This window comes from Nannobrachium achirus (genome assembly GCF_963921795.1).
Source record: "Nannobrachium achirus genome assembly, chromosome: 12".
Classification (NCBI taxonomy): Eukaryota; Metazoa; Chordata; class Actinopteri; order Myctophiformes; family Myctophidae; genus Nannobrachium; species Nannobrachium achirus.
In genome coordinates this window covers 15,608,781-15,629,364 of record NC_137832.1, presented here as the reverse complement: position 1 = coordinate 15,629,364, position 20,584 = coordinate 15,608,781, and the positions used below count along the sequence as shown (strand labels likewise).

At 43.6% G+C, this 20,584-nt stretch overlaps 1 protein-coding gene across 1 annotated transcript in view; it reads left to right on the top strand.

The window, feature by feature from the left end:
• The first annotated feature begins 4,404 nt into the window (after positions 1-4,404).
• Positions 4,405-20,584, top strand: part of LOC308296109 (olfactomedin-like protein 2A) — a 35,486-nt gene continuing 19,306 nt past the window's right edge. The window contains exons 1-2 of the mRNA XM_080739238.1: positions 4,405-4,534; positions 18,295-18,558. Coding sequence (XP_080595364.1) covers positions 4,463-4,534; positions 18,295-18,558 — 336 coding nt within the window. The 5' untranslated portion in view covers positions 4,405-4,462. The remainder of the gene's footprint in view (positions 4,535-18,294; positions 18,559-20,584) is intronic.

The window sequence follows — 20,584 nt, the reverse complement described above, 5'->3', positions numbered from 1 at the left end:
GGCTTTCACCGCTTCAAAAATCAACCAAAGAACCAGTTTTTCTCACATTTGGTCAGTAAGAACACTTTGAAGAAGTTTGAAGAAGAGCACTCATCAACCCTTCTTTGACTATGGACCTTCCATCTTGGGCTCACCTTACCCCTGATCATTTTGAAAGTGTGGGATGGCTCATGGTAACTGACTGAGTACAGCATCTTGCAATGGGCCTGGTGTACAAGATACACTACACTAGGCCTACTATAAGATACCCAATATTACCCATGTACCTGTCAAAATACTTCCAAAACATCAAGGATGTCCACAATTACAACACCAGAGGCGATCCACAAATCACATCCAACCCAGATTTGGCACAAACAATGGGTTAACTTTGTTCTCCTGCTATGCCACACAAATGTGGAATGCCTTACCGACGGCCTTAAAGGAGTGTAAATCCCTACACTCCTTTAAAACCGCACTGAAAAGTCACTTACAGGTGGCTGCAACTCGAAACTGGTAAAAAGACAAACAAGCCATTGCGCTTTCTTGTGCTTTAAATCCTTTAAAACCTCTATCCTCATGACAGGCTAAGAACAACACAACCAAACAAACACTTTTTTTCCCTTTCTTTTTTTTGTAACCATTGTTATTGTATACTAGAGAAGGGCGGCCGAGCGTCTAGTCGGCGCCCTGGCCAACTCAGGAACAATGTAAATAGGGAATGAATGCCCCGCCCTTTAATGCAAACCCCATTATACATGTTGTCATAGGATCTGTTTTGACCATCTGTTTGCGTGTGTCCATTTATGCCCATATATGGAGATATCTGTCTGTCTACGTCCATTTCATGCCCATACATGGAGATCTCTGTAGGACCCGTTTTGACCATCTGTTTGCCTGTGTCCATTTATGCCCATATATGGAGTTATCTGTCTGTCTGCGTCCATTTTATGCCCATATATGGAGATCTCTGTAGGACCCGTATTGACCATCTGTTTGTCTGTGTTCATTTATGCTCATATATGGAGATATATGTATCTGTCTGTCTCCATCCATTTTATGCCCATATATGGAGATCTCTGTATCTGTCTGTGCCTCCGACTGTGTTGCAGACACAGTGCCGGTTCCCCCTTTAATGCAAACCCCATTATATCTGTTGTCATAGGACCCGTGTTGACCATCTGTTTGCCTGTGTCCATTTATGCCAATTGACTAATGTGGCGTACGTGATGTCAGAGCCTTTTATGAAGTGATGTCACAATGAGTCAGCGCTTGCGCCGATTTCCTCCGGAACAGCCTGATGTCAACAATCAGCTCTGCATAAGGAGATTCCGAACGTTTTGCGCCGGTTTCGGAAAACCGCGAGTCGGGTCGGGTCGAGGCCCGGAACTGCACTCCGCGCGGCGGCGGGGAACGCGCGTGCCGAATCTGAAGCCGGTGGGACGAACGGTTCTCGAGATACGCGGATTACAAACAGACAGACACGCAGACAGAGACTTCTCGCATTTATAGATAGATTATTTTATAATTTATTCACATTTGATTGGGAGGTGAATGTGTTCCCTCATATTATATCTGTGACATTGATGACTTTCTTTTTAGATCACTTACAGTCTTGTCAGAAACCTGCCAACCATTGACATCATCATCAGAAGGCAGGTTTGTTCATTTCCAATCTGGGAACCCAGCTAAAAACAAAGGGATTTATTTTTCTCTGTTGAATTTGAGTAGCTGAGATCTGAATCTGTCTTATTAGAGATTATTATAATTTCAAACACGAGTTATTAACATAGAACAATGGCTTCATATTAGCTTGGAATGCCCATCAATCAATCATGTAATTGGTGGCAGGGTGCTGAATAATAATAGTTACCTACTTCCACCCAAGGGGGAAATTCAGATATAGCCCACCAACAATGAGGCGTAGAGTGAGAAGACAGACATTTTGCCATCATATGAGCATGTGTAAGAATGGACCAATTATATGAAGATGAGTTTGAAAATGGGCGAAGTGTTCCTTTAAGGTTCTGAAGGACTGAGGACTAGCAGGTGGGGTCGGGGTATTGAGCCTTGGCAGCAGCCAGTATGGTAATGGTACACACTTGGCATATGCATACCAGTCTTGGTGGCGCTCTGTGGGCCATGGCATGGACTAACTTTTTGTCCCACACTGCCACCTATTGGAGAACACAAAACCCACAGGCATTTCAAAACAGTTGAGGTTCACTTCAGACAATGAGCCATTTGGGCTATGCTATAGTCTGTTATGCACTAGTTTCTGTCTTGTTTATTATTTGACCTGTCCTGCACTACTAGTCCCACTCATTTGAAATGTTTATGTATGTCCACATAAAGAGAAGTACAAAAATGCCTTGGACATAAACAATGCCAGTGCCGTCAGATAATTAGGAAAAAGGCCAGTTACATACAAACTGTTGGCATACTTGTCAAACACAGCAGACAACAATTATGGTCATGGAAAAAGGAAACAACGCCTCCTCCAAATTGAGCGGCTTCCTACTGTATCTTGCTAACTGTTAGGCCCTGCCTTTGGAGGGCCTAACTTTGACATTGTGTTGCAAGATGCTATTTGCTAATAAGTTGCAAGAGACTAAAGCCAACACAAGGTTGGACACATGTCAGTTGACTTTGTGAAATGTTGCTAAATCTGTGGAGGAGTACCACCTCCAAACCAACTGTAGCCTTTATGCCTACTGCAATAATTGTAATCTACCTGCATTTGCTGAACTGGTTTAAATCATCTTGGGCCACTGTGTGACAACTGTGAACCCAAAAGTCTTCCCAGCTTGGTCTACTCTAAACATTATTGTACATTCATTTAAAAAGATTAAATCTCTTTGGACCACCCACACAGTCAATATATCCTAGTCATATGAACTAGGATATATTAATTTATCCTTCCCCAAAGCGGATTTCATGTGGTAAAACATAATTATGCTTGCACACATGCATGTGACTGTCAAATTTCCCCTTAACACAGATTATGCATTGTGATAAAGTAAAGTAAAGATGTGAAGTGGATTTTCAAGGCTTAAAGGTATAGGCATAATTGGGTAAATAGTAAATGAACAGAAAATGTGCAGAAGTAATATTTTTCAAAGTCAACTATAGACTTGTCAGTGAGAATTATCTGAACAATTACTAGCATGCGCGCATGCGAGTGTGTGCGTGCGCGTGCGTGTGTGTGTCTGTGTGCCAGGTAATATAGTAAGAAAACAGGAGATGGCGCCATAGGCCTTTTATAACCGAACCGGATCTACGTTCTCATTGTTCTTGGCTATTTAACATTTTATTTTCATTTCTTACCTTTTCTTGCTGTTGAAAAAAATACAATAGTGTAGTGATAAAATATCAAAAGAAAGACACATGCACACAAGTGTGGAGAGGATGTGTGACAGCTTTGACATGGTTTATTCATTCTTCTACCTAAATTAAGTCTGTAATTGCGATCAGCCGACGGGGTTCCGCACACTAAATGCGATTAGAGAGTCACTGTTTTATCGTGAAGTTTGTATTCGTTTTGGTTTAAAGTATCCTAAGTAGGCCTAGACCTACATTTAGGCTACTCACTTACATTTATACCTACACTTTTCTTTGTGAAATGGGACATTCTGCACAATGAGTAGGCCTACTTATACTTTTGGTAGGCTACTTAATTATATTTTTATGCCAATACTTTTGTAGGCCTACTTTTACTCAACTTTTACTTTGATTTCTGGACTTTTTCAGAAATCCGCAAATGGCAGCAAAACGCTCCATCCATGTCCATTGAAATGCAATTTGCAGGATCCACCTTCCTAGGCCTATAGAATAGTCTATATTAGTTCGGTCACTTCGGTGTATTGATTGATAGGCCTACTTGTTACTTTAAGTAAAAGATTCGAGTAGGCTAGCAGCTACTTATTCCACCACCAGCGGCGTCAGTTCAGAAAAAGCTAAGTTATGGCAACATGACTGATGTCTTGCCCTCGCGCGTGTGCAAGACACCAGTCTTGTTGCCATACCTTAGCAACAGGCACGATTAGTCTACAGTAGATTTTATTATTTCCCCCTGTAGCCAAGGTATGGCAGCTGCCATAGCTTGCCATACCCAATTGACGCCTCAGTCCACCACTAGCGTTCACAAGAAACCGTGGCCAAAAGCCCCTCCCCTCTCTAGGGGCCAGAGAAGATGACAGATGACGCGCACACTGAGCGTGTGAGCGCCCAAGTTGAGAACAAGCGTGCGCATAGTGGAGACTGGAGCGCTCTTTATTGCTGTGCGAAGAAGCGCACATATAGGTCTACTTCAGTAAATACATAGAGAACATCACCTGGACTGCTGCTGGCAATGGACTAACAACATCATGTCGTGCCGTACGGATTGAATGCAAACAGTAAATGTTTTTTTGCTGTTAAATCGTGGGCAAATTAAGGATCTGTACGTTTTTTCCCCCTACCAAACAAAGAAGAAGATCAGAAAATGTGGAGTTACACGAACTTGTTTATCATCTGTCTTCTGGTTTTGTGCCAGGATGCTACTGCTATGAACAAGGTAAGTTCACCACAAACACACACACAAGTCTGGCCATTCTGAATGGGATAACCTATAGCCTCTATATTGTATGAGGTGAAATGTAATCCTCCCCAAAATGAATCGCTGGAGCGGTCAGAATCATGTTGCATTCTTTAAAATGCAAGTTGCCCACACACACACACACACACACACACACACACACACACACACACACACACACACACACACACACACACACACACACACACACACACACACACACACACACACACAGTGGTGGAAAAAGTACTCACATGTGTTACCTAAGTAAAAGTATCAAAAGGCTACTACAATGCCTACTGGTGTTCAGAATTTACAGTGTTTCAGTTAAAGTATAAAAGTACTGGCATCAAAATGTACTTAAAGTGTAAAAAGTGAAAGTACTCATGAAGCAGAAACCTTCCATTTCAAGTTTTCAAAATGTATAAAAATGTCTTGAAAATGGCAGATCTAGAAGCTCACACAAGTTGTGAGCTTGTAGATCTGCTATGTTCAAATAGCCTAAGTCAATATAGGGCTGAAGTGGTTAATTTTGTAATAATATTTTTAATCTACAAAGTAACTCGTTTTCAAATAAACGTAGTGGAGTAAAAGTACAATAGTTGGATCCGAGATGTGGAGTAAAAGTAAAACTTGAAAAAACTCAAGTAAAGTACAAATACCTCAAAAGTGTACTTAAGTAAATGTACTTAGTTACTTCCCACCACTGCCTACACATACACACATAACAAAACTGTCTACCTAGTACCTATAGGCTAACTTAGGCTACCTTTATGTATAGTCTACACATCATGGTCAGGTGCCTAAGTTTCAGACAAATAGGTGACTTGACAACTAATAACCAACCTCTTTTCAATGAACAGACGTTAATTTCTCTGTCTCACGAGTAGACAGATGTTTAGCGTCACGTGTCGTCTTTTTCATTTGAAGCTGATCCTCTAAAATGAAGGCTTTGGGGTCACCGCCTCACATCAGTAACAATAGCCCTGGGTTTATCAAATGATAGCTCGAGCGTGCATGGTGAGCCAGGCAGGCATGATGCCAGTCAGGGGCGTCACACCAAATTCTGGGCCCTGGGTATAAGGATTCACTGCGGGGGCCCCCCATGAATGTTAACTATTGAAAAATAGCAGATATACAAGCTCACAGTATATGCGAGCTTGTAGATCTGCTATTTTTGAAAAAATGTGTGCAAGAAACCTATGTTTCCATGTCAGTGGTGCTCAAACCTTTTCATGTGAAGGACCCCCAAAATGATATGTATTCAGCCACGGACACCCATCTCAAAATATTTAGTTCCCCCCAGAAGCAAAATTTGAGTTACAAATGTTTGCTTAAACTACAAGCTCTACAAGCTCGCAGCGCGGCACTCGGTGCCGCGCTGTGAGCTTGTATATCTGCTATTTTTCTATAGCTAAAGTTACTATAGGGCACCTCCACCTTGGGCCCTAGTAACTCAGTCCCACTCCCCCCCCCCCTTGTGACACCCCTGATGCCAGTGGAGAGAGATGGCACCAGCACCTACACCCGGGGTAACAATAGCCTAATATCTGAGCGCTCCTTGTTTGCACAGCTGCTGGGCTCTAGCAAGCCCTCTCTCTGAAGTCTGAAAGATCATTCCCCCCAGGGAGAGTCGAATAATCCCACTTCTCCTAGAAACAAACACAACAGCCTACATTATACAACATACAGTGTATGCCTACACACCGTACACTGATGTCGAAGATGCCCTTGGCTGGTCGACCCTGTTCCCTGGTTGCCTGTCTGTGGTAGAAAGTATGTGCTGTATAATTGAATTATTACACTTTGTAAGTCTAGGCAGGTCAAGGTTTCGAATCACAAGAACCGGCTTATGAATATTTGTTTTCTGACTGGCCTAACTGTCCAAGAGCACTGTCCTCTGTGTGTGTGTGTGTGTGTGTGTGTGTGTGTGTGTGTGTGTGTGTGTGTGTGTGTGTGTGTGTGTGTGTGTGTGTGTGTGTGTGTGTGTGTGTGCGTGCGCGCGCGCGCGCGCGCGCGCGTGCGTGCGTGCGTGCGTGCGTGCGTGCGTGCGTGCGTGCGTGTGTCATCAAAGGGGGCTTGAGCCAGACAGACACATGAATGCAGTTTTTACTATGGTGAAAGAAATGCAAATGTCCTCTTTCCATGCCATACCTGAAGGCAGCATTCAAGAGCCTTGTCCAAACTCTCCTGAATAGAAGTCCAGTATTGACTTGATTATGCTTAGTTCATTATGGTATCAAGCACCGAAAATAGCCGACCTCCACGCTCACAACGCGTCGCAGCGCGACGCGTTGTGAGCGTGGAGGTCTGCTATTTTCAATCTTTTCACCAAAAGGTCCTTTTTGAAATTTCAGCCCCTGACTCTCAAACATTCTCTGCACGTCCCTGTGTGTGTGTGTGTGTGTGTGTGTGTGTGTGTGTGTGTGTGTGTGTGTGTGTGTGTGTGTGTGTGTGTGTGTGTGTGTGTGTGTGTGTGCGTGCGTGCGTGCGTGCGTGCGTGCGTGCGTGCATACTGTATGTGTGAGACAGACAGAGAGAGAGAGAGTGAGACAGAGAGAGAGGTGGTATCCTCAGGTTTATCTCTAGTGGAGCTGGCACAGTGCTACTGTGTTTAGGCAGGGCAAGGCAGCATGAAGCACAGTGCCGTGGGAACAGCACTGGGCACCGGCCTGTTGTTTGGGTTGTAAACAAGCCCCGCGAATACCACCATGAGGTCAATTAGAGGACAAAGACAGAACGAGAGATGATGAGGAAAATGGATGCTCTGCCCGGCCTGACCGTGGCAGTGGTCCATTCTGTAATTCAGTGGAACAAGCATGGCACTCTCAAACTGCCAGGATTGGGGGTTCAGTCATCTGTGTGCGACTCAGATGGGTGATACTAACACTTTCACGGTTACGGTATTTGCCCAAAGGGAAATCAACAAAACATCTAATAGCCCCCACAGCCTCACACATGGGCAACATACGGCCCACATTGACCATCTCAATCCGGCCCTCAAAGTCCTCAAAGAAAAACAAAATGAACCCCCACAAATCTACATCTTAAAAGACTGCTAAATGTTAATGAAATTGAGGGAAATTGATTTAACTCGACTCCAATTCATTATTAGTAAGTACCTGCATTCCATATTCCATTCGTAGGCCTGTGTACTCAAATGTTAAATGTTTATAATGTAACAGAGAAACAAGTGTTCTGTAGTGTTCGTCCTCTGGGTCTGGGGCAATTCGTGGCCATCTTCCAACATATTGCCACTCCGACATTGACTTCTTATTGTCGGAGTGGCAACACTTCCATAGAGGTTAAGTTTAGGGTTAGGGTAAGAGATAGGGTTAGTGTCGGAAAGGAGACATGTCGGAAAGGAGACATGTCGGAATGGAGACATGTAACCGGTCTGGGGACCAATGTGGTAGAATGGTGGATGGAGTCTGAAGAAGAGCAGTGTGGTACCAAAAATAAATAATGCAGAAAGGGAGAGTTACAGTGTGCATGCACTAGACTTTTATTTTGTCTTTAAGTTTTGTAGTTTGAAGTTCAGCACCTGCCTTTAAATGGAAAATGGATGTTGAGCCTCTTTAGATCCCTCAGTGACAGAGAGACAGACATTCTGTATCCTTAAAGCCCTGCCCCCGACCGGGGCAAATACACATCCACTCAAAGTACTCTTTCCCTTGCTGTCCCTGACTAACATAATGAGCATGGCCATGGCATGGGGGCTGTGACATGTCTAAAAGCTTTGCAGACCATCCATCCACATTCCACACAGTCCTAATTAAACCATTTTTGTGACACATAACACATGTACACATGTAACCAAATGGACTGGCTCATGTGTCTTCTGGGTGAGACAGAGCATCGACTGAGTGGCAGGAAATATGGGAGACATGCAGCTGTCAAGGCCTTCTCTCTTTATCTGAACTGTTGTGACGGGGGGATTTGAAAACACACAGTCAAATGTAACTACTTTGTTACACGTTTAGACTTAAACGAGCACCCAGGACACGCACGCACGCACGCACGCACGCACACACACACACACACACACACACACACACACACACACACACACACACACACACACACACACACATACCGGTACATTAATTATGCAAAATCTTGAGGCAAATGATGAAAGTGAGCTATAGAGCTTTTAATTTATTTTATTACTTATGTGAACCCCATGCTTTGCATGAAGACCAGCCTAATTTATCGGCGTGCTGCCTCCTCCTCCCAGTGTTATGCGACAGGACAGCCTGAATTGTCCTATGATATTAATGAACTGCGCAGTGTGTGAAAAGACACTTCTCCCCAAAAGCTGGGAGCTTTTGTGGATCTGACATCTGTTGTACAACAAAAGAGCATCTGGAGGAAAAAAACACTGGCAGCATCTATCATTCCATTCATGACTGAGGCCACCAGACACTGCACGAGTGATTAGGGGAAAACAGTTTGTGGACTTTAATGGATTATATTATTGGCGAAAGAAAAAGATAGATTAACAGAGTGACTTGCTTGTGTGTGCATGCCCTGCCTTGCATGTAGTTGTAAAAATGTTACGCTCTGTTTATTACGTCGTCACTGTCGGGCAGAAACCTTGTATCTCCCAAGTTTCAAATGTGTAAATGTTTTCGCAAGGTAAAGCACTGCTTCATCACACAAGGCCATCGCACAAAAGTAGTGAAAACAGCTGATCTACAAGCACACAACGCCTCGCACCGCGAGGCGTTGTGTGCTTGTAGATCGGCTGTTTTCACTAGTTTAGTTCATTTTAAAAATGATAAATACAGAACAAACGGTTTTGGACATACAAGGTTTCCACCCGACAACGACGACATGCTCTCTCTCTCTCTCTCTCTCCTCTCTTCCTCTATATCTAGCTCGCCATCTCCATCTCTCTCCTGAGATCTTGTGATGATGACACAACTGTAAAGTTCAGAGTGTAGCTGGACCTATAAACAGGCCCAGATGGAATGTAGAGGTGTACCCCCAAAAGCACTGTGCTTTGTCCTCGGCTAATTAACAGCCCGGCGCTAATGTACTTCCGCTACTGCGATCTCATGATTTATCTCCAGGCTGTGTGGCTTTAGATTCAGCCCCTTTGAACTCCAGGTTGATCTTTTACGATAACAGAAGCATATTTATAAGCACCACTAATCAGATTTAGGACAAAGTGCCTCTACTGGAATTTGGACCACGATTTTAGGCCCAGTTCTGGAGTGCTGTGACTTGGACAACAAAGTGGGATTTAATGAAAGGATTATACAACAACCCAAATAAAGGAACATGCAGGACATGAGTAGCTAGCTCATGGTTCAAGGCTTCTATTTTTATATTCACATGCACAAGAGCTTCTTCAACAGTCAAACAGAAAAGCGAAACAGTTCGGTCGTCAAAATAGTCATTTTTCGTTTGGTATTTGTGCTGTTGTTTGTGTGTTAATTGGCTACAAATGGCGCAGTAGATTTGAAATATATGGTGTGGTATGAAACAGAATGGAATTAGCCTGCTGTGGCAGTTAAGATTTCATGCGTGTCATAACAGGAATAATAATGGGCCTAATGTTTATGCTCATGACACAGTAGAAATGCTGGAAGAGCCACCTGCATTGTGCCATAGGATGCCTGATTCGTCGAAGCCGTGGCGGTTGTTTTTTTTCACTAACACCGTTGGCCCTATAATTACCAACTGACAAAACACACTCAGCGCTAAAAGGGAAGGATATCCTTGTTTATATAAACCAAGGCTGTAGATATCCCAGGCCTCTGCCACTAGAACCACACATGGTCCATTACAGAACCACAGTCCACCAATATGACTAACAACGGGGCATGTCAGTGCACTGGTCATTGGTAAACGCATGCAACTTGATTATAGCAATCCTGACCACAATAAAGTGTTCACTTTATCTTTCAGTGTGTTTTGGTGGCCGAAGCCTTCTTATTCATATGATGAAGCAGGGCTTTACTTTGCGAAAAAAATTACAAATTTGACACTTGGAGATACGAAATCCTGTCATTTTATTTAAAAAATGTTTTTCCTAATGGCCGGCCTGGACCGGCCCGGGAATGAACCGGCCGTTCGGGAGTTGTCCCGCTTTTCCCAATGGCCAGCACGTCCCTGGCTTGAATGCTCTTCGTTCTGGGCATTCTGAGCTCAGCTGTCTGTTCGGAGGGAGGTTCAAGCCAGCAGAAGACACTGGTCGGCCGGTCAGTTGACGTGCCAGTGCGAATGAGCTGGGAGAAGACTGCAATTGTTCCCCTTGCCAGTTTTTTTTTTTTTTTTATGATTTTCTAATTAGGACAGAGGGTTGGTTGCCACATCTCTTGCTCCTGCAATAAAGCTTTGGGGGCAGCGGTCCAGTCTTCAGTCTTTTGTTGACAAAACAAAACGTAGAGTTTGGTGACTCAAGGAGACCAGGAGAGTCTGGCATTGAAAATCTGGCAGGAATTTCTCCAGCCAGACTTCCCCATCCTGCAGTGGGACTTAAAGCATCTTAAGCTGATGTTGCTATGGCACAAGCGCAGGCTGTGGGCTCGCTGTGAACAATAAAGCACTGCAGGCCAACCGGGCACAACCTCTCACAGAGACATTTAATCTGCTAATCCATTCTGTTTTCATGTGGCTGTGGAGCAGGGGTCTTCAACAGGGCGTCCGGGACCCCTAGGGGGTCCTCAGAGTTACTACAGGGGGTCCTCCAAATCTTGTGTGTGTGATAGAAACTTTTTCTCCTTTTTTATATTAACTACTTGAACCCTAGTGTCCATATTCTGAGAACTTTAGCCAAAAATAGTCGATCTACAAGCTCACAACGCCTCGCGCTGCAAGGCGTTGTGAGCTTGTAGATAGGCTATATATTCGGCAAAGAGGTTTGTGTAGGGGAAAAAGAGCAGACTAAGTACAGAGTGAATTGTCAAATTTATTAACCCATTTAGGCCTGACCTAAGTTTTCTAAAAAAACAATATTATTCCAAAATTAGTCTACAACAACAAATATGTTGCTACATCCTATACATGTACTGTAATACACTAAAATGTGTTCCCGGCCTGAATATTGATGCGGTTCAAGTGGTTAAATATCTGAAAACACGAATTGACATGAATCCAAAATACACTGATGATTGTGCTGTCAAACAATGAAGCCATGGAATCTCTGAAAAGGTTGCGGGGGTCTTTGCTTCATCTCTCTCTCAACCAAGGGGTCCAATTGGCCTGAAAACGTTGAAGACCCCTGCTGTATTAGAGCACTCGTCAAACCAATGCCTTTTCACTTGACCAGGGTTAGGATTATGAGCCGTCCCGGCACATGGGGGGTCCTTGCCCCCATAATCAAGAACCCTTGCCAGTGTGCATGTATGCACACACTCCACATCCCCTAACCACCGCCCCCCCCCCCCCCCCCAAGACCCCGTCACTCAGCCCGCATTCCTTTACTAATGAGCCCCCACCTCATCCACCTCCATTACACCTCCCACCCCAGCCTATTTACTGCACTGAAAAAAAAAAAATCATCTTCTGAAGTAGTTGTGGAAGTAGCCTGGTTAACTTCTTGTATGCAAAGCATGTTGAGAATTGTCACTTGTTTTCATATAGATGGCAAATAGAGTAAGCCTTACTCGACTTTTCATATTTTCATCGAAGAAATAAACTATATTTAGAACCAATTACATTTCCTCACCCAATTCCTGTATCTTTTCACTGGTTTTAAGAAAATGCTTCTTTAATAGAAGAATACATGGATTGTTAAAGAGATAGTCCACTTTCAAAAAAACTTTTGGTCATTTTATCAGGCTTTTAACACGTTGCAGTCCGAAATAGAATGGGGGTTGGTAGATTAGCCGTGAAATTTCTATTATTGTATTGTGATCTGAGACATAATATTATGTTTATAAACATGACCCCGCAGCCCCTCCATCTTGAACAGCGCCGCTGTTTTTTCTTTTTTTTTTCCCCCCAGGCCAGTAACTCACCATGATTTTCTCGATCTCCGTTGGGATAGAATGGGGGTTTTGGCCGATCGTCGATGTCCCCGTGCGTTTCGCGTGCGCGATCCTTTCACGTAAATGTCCCCGCAAATAGTCCATGTGTGACTGAAGAACAGACCTGAAAAGTTTCGCTAGCATAGCCCCAAGCATGGCTGCAGGAGGAGCTCGAGTGTGTAGACAGTAAACGGATGGGTGGAAGGTGCCTTGGAGAAGGAGAGGCGCTGACGTCACCTCTGCTTCATGCACGGTCTGCATGAGCCATCAGTGCACGAGTGGTGACTAGGGAAGGTTAGACGATCGCCGATTTTCGGATCAAAAGCTTTTATTCCGGTTTTAAAGACAAAGTCCGGGAATGTGCGACGTGGCTGAGAGTCCCTGGGGGGATGTGCGATATAGTACGGTTTTAACATTAAGGGGCTCCCCTTGGCTTAGAAGGTGTTAATAAGGCTTTTATGAACACCCTGGACAGATTTTAATTTGCTTGATTCAATATTTAGATATTTGATGTAAATGTTATCAGGCCCTCCTCCTGCAGGACGCCTCCCCATACCGGGAGTGAGCGAAAAAAGCTTTCCCGTGATTCCTCACACAGAATACAACATCCGGTCATCCGCAGACTGTGGACGGGAACACCCTGCACGGCGCATGCACAGCGCCACTGAAAATCGGATAAATACAATAGCAAAAAGCCTTGGCAGTTAATCTGCATTAGTTATGGCAAAACTATGGAAGCAAAAGTCTAAAATATAACTGGTTTTCAAGTGTTAAAATTATGTTTTTATGTGGCCACACCCACCAGTTCATTAAGTATGCCTGGTTGTCATGGTGGGTGGTGACCCAGCTGAAGTTATAGCCACACCCACAGTGTTGCTGTATGGTCAAAAGGGGAGGGGACGATTTTATGATGTCATTGAAGCGGTGTATTTCAATTGGGCCTTTTGATCCAGAGGCTTTTCAGGAAGAAACAAAAATACACAGGGAAGACATATTTGCATATTATAACCACACCTGGGGGTCTGTTAGAGTAATGTTAACTCCATAGACACATACAAAACAGAAAAAGCACAATACTCTGGCACCACCTCTTTAATCTAACCTTTATTTATCCAGGAAGGAATCCCATTCTCCTCCACAAGGCAGATGGCATCAACAACAACAGCTTAAAAAACAATTAGGGCAAGGCCTTCTTCTTGTATGAACCACCTCTGCTCACTTTCACACTCTCTCACTCATACAAAACACCCCCACACTCTCTCTCTCACACTCACTCACACACTCACGCACGCGCGCACGCACACACACACACCGCTGACATTTTGACATCTGATGTTGGTGGAAATAGAACGCTCAGATCAAAGGCCTCCACACATGGACATCTTTAATTGTTGTTGATCATATTTCCCTAAAACTGCTGCACAGACATCCGCTAGGGCTAGTGAACTCTCCGCCATCCCCAAACAAACTGGTCCCGATGTCCTCCTTGTTGAGACGCTTAGGTACAACGTGGCAGGGGCATGGATGGACTCAAAGACGAAGCCACGTTTTCAAAGAGGTAGGACAGGAGACAGGCAGAGATTCTTTAATGAAGAATCTCTGTGATGGTGCATTCTTCTCCACTCTTAAGCGGTACCACATGTAGGCTTGCCCCAGGGTTTATAGAGATCCCTAAATCTCAGCGCAAAGAGATGACAGCCGAAAGCTCCCTCAGACCAGCTTGGAGGTGGTGGGAGATGAGATGAGCGTCAGTAAAGTACAACGCGTCGACTCAAACATACCATAACCACTTGAACCCTACAGCAGGGGTCTTCAACGTCTTCAGGCCAAGGACGCCTTAGTTGAGAGAGAGAGATGAAGCAGGGACCCCCACAACTTTATCATAGATTCCATATAGTTTCATCGTTTGACAGCACAATCATCAGCGTATTTTGGATTCATGTCAATTTGTGTTTTCAGATATTTAACCATTTGAGCCGTGACTACCTAATCGAGACAGAGTCATGATGGCTTATACGCCACTCAAAGGACCGAGTGGGCGTTCCCCTTTCTTTGACGATGGCTTGCCAGATTGCTACCAAATAAACCTGACCTTTTACTCTGTACTTAGTCTGCTCTTTTTCCCCTCTACACCAAACCTCTTTGCCGAAAAATGCGAAAATATAACCGATCTACAAGATCACAACTCCTCGGCTTGTAGATCTGCTATTTTTGGCTACAGTTCTCAAAATATGGACACTAGGGTTCAAGTTGTTAATATGAAAAGGATTTTAAGATTTGTAGGACCCCCTGTAGTAACTCTGTGGACCCCCTGTCCTCCCCTGCCCTAGCATCTCTCTTCTGATGGGGGTAAGATTCGCAGAAAAAAATTGCTTGCAGTGTGTCGTGTTGCAACGTGTCGTGAGCTTCTAGACTGGCTGTTCTCAGCGAAGAGATGTGTAGAGGGGAAAAAAATGAGCAGACCAAGGACAGAGCTAACTCGGGTCAAGTGTACTTAAGTGTGGAGGTTTAAGTGGATATGGGAGTTAGCCTGGGGGAATGGGACTGTGTGTTGCAGCAAACGATACATCACAAAGCAGCTGCACTGACACTCTGACAGACCCGTTGCTAAATGACTAGACCGGGATTTCTCAGCCCCTATGAGCGCTCAACTTGAGTCAAAATAAACCAAACTACTTTACTACTCACCAAACCAAAGGTAGTTTTGCGTTGTTGAAATGCTATTCTCCGCAGTGGGAAACCTCTCAGCACCCCACCCACTCTGTAAAATACATTATTTTTGTCATGAAATAAAACGCATCCAGCTCGACCGCCGCTTATTTCCGGGTTGTGAACCGTTGTCGCTGGGTGGCTCGAGGTGGGTGTGTTTTGTTTCATGACAAAAATAATGTATTTTACAGAGTGGGTGGGTTGCTGAGAGGTTTCCCACCGCGGAGAGTAGACTTTCAACAACGCAAAACTACCTTTGGTTTGGTGAGTAGTAAAGTAGTTTAGTTTATTTTGACTCAAGTTGAGCGCTCGTAGGGGCTGAGAAAATCCGGTCTAGTCATTTAGCGACGGGTCTGTCAGAGCGTCAGTGCAGCTGACACTCTGGACCAGAGCTATGTCTAATCCAAAGTGATGACAATGAGTGGGGTTCAGTGCAAACAGCTCTTTGACGGAACACCCAGGTCTTTGAGGACCAATTGCCGGAGAGGATCAAATGTGATCTTTGCAGACACTATGGGCCACTTTGCCACCATAAATCAGTGTCTGACAGGAAGATGGATGCCGACAGCTATTAGTGGAGAGAGGTACACAAAGCTTTCAGCGGAATGAAGAAGTCCCACACACCAACACACCATTACCCAATGGAACATTTACTCAAATGCACAGTAAATCTATAGAACCATCGTCTCCTAAAACGGACTGAAATAAGTTACGGATGGATGGTTGGTCTTGCATGTACCGTTGTTTCCTGTTGAGATTGGTATATTTCACCCAGGTTTTTTCATCTCACTCACGTTACTTTGTCTGCTGACCTCACTCAGCAACGAAATGAACAGAAAATAAACAAAAATTAAAATAAATCAATTCTCAGGAGGCAAGCAGTGATCACCCCATGATGTGCACTGCAATGTAGTTTCAAATGCACTACATTGCAGGCGCCTTTTGAGAGTAAAAAAAAAAAAAGAAGACAAGTGTGACATGTGTGATCCGGGCAGCTTGCCCCAGGAAATGTGCCAATCTCAACAGGAAACAACGGTATGTGTATGGTACTGTTCAGTTCGGTCAGAACCTTCAAGCCAAGGTAACAGTTTTCACTTTGTAATATGGTCATGGCACCACATATGTATTAATTAAAGATAGGCCTGTATGAATGTGCCACCATGGTTTTACAAAGCTTTTTCATTTCATATGCGGTATCCAAAACTCAGTTGGTGATAATAGCTCGTATGAATTATGTTTGTCTCAACCCCTTTAGTTTTGAGGCAAACAGCTAACCTTCAGAAGAGGGGAAGCCTGCGGTTATTGTTCAGGATCACTTTTCCTTCCCTTGCTTTTGTTTCCCTCCTAAGAAAATGGATTTATTATTCATAGATGTCCACCAGGAGACGAAAGTAATTCAGAGCAGTGGAACAACTCTCTGTGACTCAGACGCACCACTGGGAGAAGGAAACCCCAGCTGAGCATAATATATCTTTATAAGTTGTTCGATTTCACGGGACTGTGTATTAATAATAACGAAGGTCCGATGTTGGCCACTGATCACTAGGCTTGGATAAAATTACATTCTCAGAATGCCTCTGGCCCGACAGACACTGCACTGCACAGCCCTGGCTGCTTGTTGAGTACACCTCTCTTTTAACATCTCCATTTGCATGCCTGGCCAAGGATATGTCTCAAGTAGTGAGTAATGAGGAGGGATGCAACTACTACAGCGGAGTTGCTGCACAAATACAGATCAGGTATAGCATATCGTTGTTGTTGTTGGGTGGAAACCATTCGTTTTGCATTTATCATTTTAAAATGATTTAAAATAGTGAAAATAGTTTCACTAGTCTTGTGCGACAGTCTTGTATGGTGAAGCAGGGCTTTACTTTACGAAAAAACATACAAATTTGAAACTTGGAGATAGCCTACAGGATTTCTGCCCGACAGTTACGATATGTAATAATAATAATAATACAACTTTATTTGTATAGCACCTTTCATGACAGGAAATGCAGCTCAAAGCGCTTTACAGAGCAGAAATGAAGCAGAAACACAAGTGCTTAACAGAAAAGGTACAAATGATTACAAAAGCAAAAAAGAAAAGTAAAAACTTATAACATAAAAAAAAAAAGAAAAATTAAAACATCAGTAAGGACTCAGCACAGGGATTTAAAAGTTCATCTATGTATTGTAGAGTCTAGCATGCAGGGCTTGGAAGTATGGCCACTTAAAACGTTTAACTTCTAATTAAGAATAAAGTAGCCTATACTAAGAGATTACAGGGACTGGGGAGTCTGTTTTCATCAACGGGTGCTAACTTCAACACAGATGTTCAAATCATCACTTTTCACCATGCGGATCTGCATCTGCAAATCAGCAAATCTTTGCTTAGGCTCTTAGCTTCTTGTGAATTAGAAATTGATGCTGTCAGTGATTATGGAGCAGTTTGTAATATCCTCGTGACAGACAGAACCCCTCCCCCACCACCACCACCACCATACACACACAGTGTGTAAAAGTGGTGAAAAAAAACTACAAGTTACAAGATCTACAAGCTATTTTTGAAAGTTTAGGGACATTTTTGCCTATAATGACATGCCCAAAATAGGGATGCTCGGTTGAAAGTGGTCAGGTCTGTCTGTGAGTCTTATAAATATTTAACCAGAGTATTAACAACTTGTCGCTGAAATGTAACTACATTTGTTCTGTTATTTCTTCCATTTCCTGAAGCGGTTTGGGAATAAAATGTTTCCGACCGAGCAGATATTCTGTTATGTCAGAGGTGCAATGTCCTGTATCAAAGATAGCTGATCTACAAGTACAGGCATGAGCTTGTAGAGGTGCATTATGAGCATGTTGTAGATCTGATATTTAAAAAAAAATGAAAATTGACAAATCTTCTCTTTTGGGGCTCCCAGCCAGGCACAAAATGTATATTCAAATGGGTGTCTGTGGCCAAAATACATATACAGTAAATGTGGGTCCTTGACATGAAAATGTTTTTGAAAACCAGAAACCACTGCTGTAATTCACCCTCCCATCTTCTTCTCCATGCCATCCCTTCAGATCTTCGGGGAGACGGAGCCTGTGCGGATGACGTCGGAGGGCTCAGACTGCCGCTGCAAGTGCATCATGCGGCCGCTGAGCAAGGACGCGTGCCTGCGCCTGCGGAGCGGGGCCGTGCGCGTGGAGGACTTCTACACGGTGGAGACGGTCAGCTCGGGCTCCGACTGCAAGTGCTCGTGCACGGCGCCACCCTCGTCCCTGAACCCCTGCGAGAACGAGTGGAAGATGGAGAAGTTGAAGAAACAGGCCCCGGAACTGCTGAAGGTGAGGAGGGGAGAACATCATTTTCAGATAAATACATTTTTGGGGATCCATGGCATGAAAAAGTTTGAGAACTACTGATTTGAAAGGCATTTGTAGAATCGGCCTCAGGTCTTAATCTTACAATAAATGCGAGAAGTCTCTGTGAGTCTGTCTGTCTGTCTGTCTGTAATCTGCGTATCTCGAGAACCGTTCGCCCCACCGGCTTCAGATTCGGCACGCGCGTTCCCCGCCGCGGCGCGGAGTGCAGTGCCGGGACTCGGCCCAACCCGATGCGCGGTTTCCCCGAACAAGCGTGAAACGTTCGGAATCTCCGTATGCGGAGATGATTGTTGACCCAAGGCAGCCGCACCACAGTGTTTTTTGGTACATATTCTGATTTGATGTTACCATATGAGTACAGGTACTCATATGAGCATTCACGAATAGTGATTTTTAGTATTCGAATTAGTCGAATATTCGACAGGAAATATATATTTTTTCATCCAATATAAACGAGCAATCTTCGGTCTAGTAGTGACAGTTGCATTAGCTGGCTCTTCCTCCATCATGGCATTGAGTTTGCCGGCTGGCCGTTTTTCCTACTGTCAATTAGTTCTGGGAGACGAAACGTGACGGATGACATCAGTAGAGCATTAACAAATGGATCCACCAGGGGTAATGACAACTCATTCTTATGACTTCCTGTCTAGCCAAGTATAAGTATAAACCAAGTATAAACCATGAAGATTTCTCTTGAGTCTTTTTTTTATTTATTTTTTAATAAAAAATAAGAGAATATTCTACTTCGGTGAACAGCGTCGAATAGTGACTTTGATATTCGAATATTCGGTGAATGCCCTAGTACTCACCTAGAAGAGTGGTTTGGATTGTACTAGAACAGTGGTTCTCATCCTATTTTGAGCTCCAGACCACTATCATAACAATCCTCAAGGACCACCCCAATGCACCTCCCCACAAAGTAGATATATTTAGTTAGTGAAGAGGAAAGCATAGGACCACAATGGAAGTCCCTGAGACTTTTTTGTGTTATCCTTTCAGCCGAAATGCTTTACTCTACTTCTCTACTCTACTCTAGTTCAATCAATCAATCAATTTCTATTTCATAAAAAAAAAATCATATTTACCATTAACCCATTTATAGGCCTAGAATTACCATGAAAAGGACCTTTTCTTTGACGATGGCTAGCCAGATTGCTGACAACATAGAAACATAGGTTTTTCCAAAAACCTTATAAGGATTCAAAAGACACTTATAGAATCTGGTCAAAATTCAACTTTTTAATGATTGAAAAATAGCAGATCTACGGTGCCGTGCTGTGAGCTTGTATATCTGCTAGTTTTCAATAGTTAAAGCATAAAATAATAATACACAATAATGTGTACCCGTTCTGAATGGGTAATGTTAAAGTTGAATATGTACTTAGTTTTGTGCCAGTGTTGTGAAATAGCCAATCGCAACGCACAGCATGTCGTAAGCTTGTCGGTCGCTGGTGCGTGACACCACGCGCAACAATGTATATCAACATCTTAACAGTCAATATTTTCTTTTAAGCGTTTCTTTCCCCCACACTATGCCTATATATGGATTGATGATATATTACTGAAACTAACTATCAGTTTACAGTTTAGGCATTTAGCAGACGCTTTTAATCCAAAGCGATTTACAATAAGCAGGTAATACACATCACTATAATAAGCAAGATAATATGTCAGTACATTAACAACAATATAACAAATGCATAGGAATATCAATCTAGAAAAACAATAACATAGGTAGACCACGCACCTAATCAGTAAAAAACGTAAAACCTAAAAATGCTATGCCATGAACCACTAGTGGTCCGCAGACCACTGGTTGAGAAACAGCCTTTCTGTGTGGAGCCTTTCTGTAGGGCCTTTCTGTGTAGAGTTTGCATGTTCTCCCTGTGTCTCCTAGGGTAGATACCCTCAGAAAAACATGCAGTAATCCTGGTCGCTATACTGCCTCCCCCTGGCCAGCCGGGGCACCTGATGGAGGGGAAAGGAA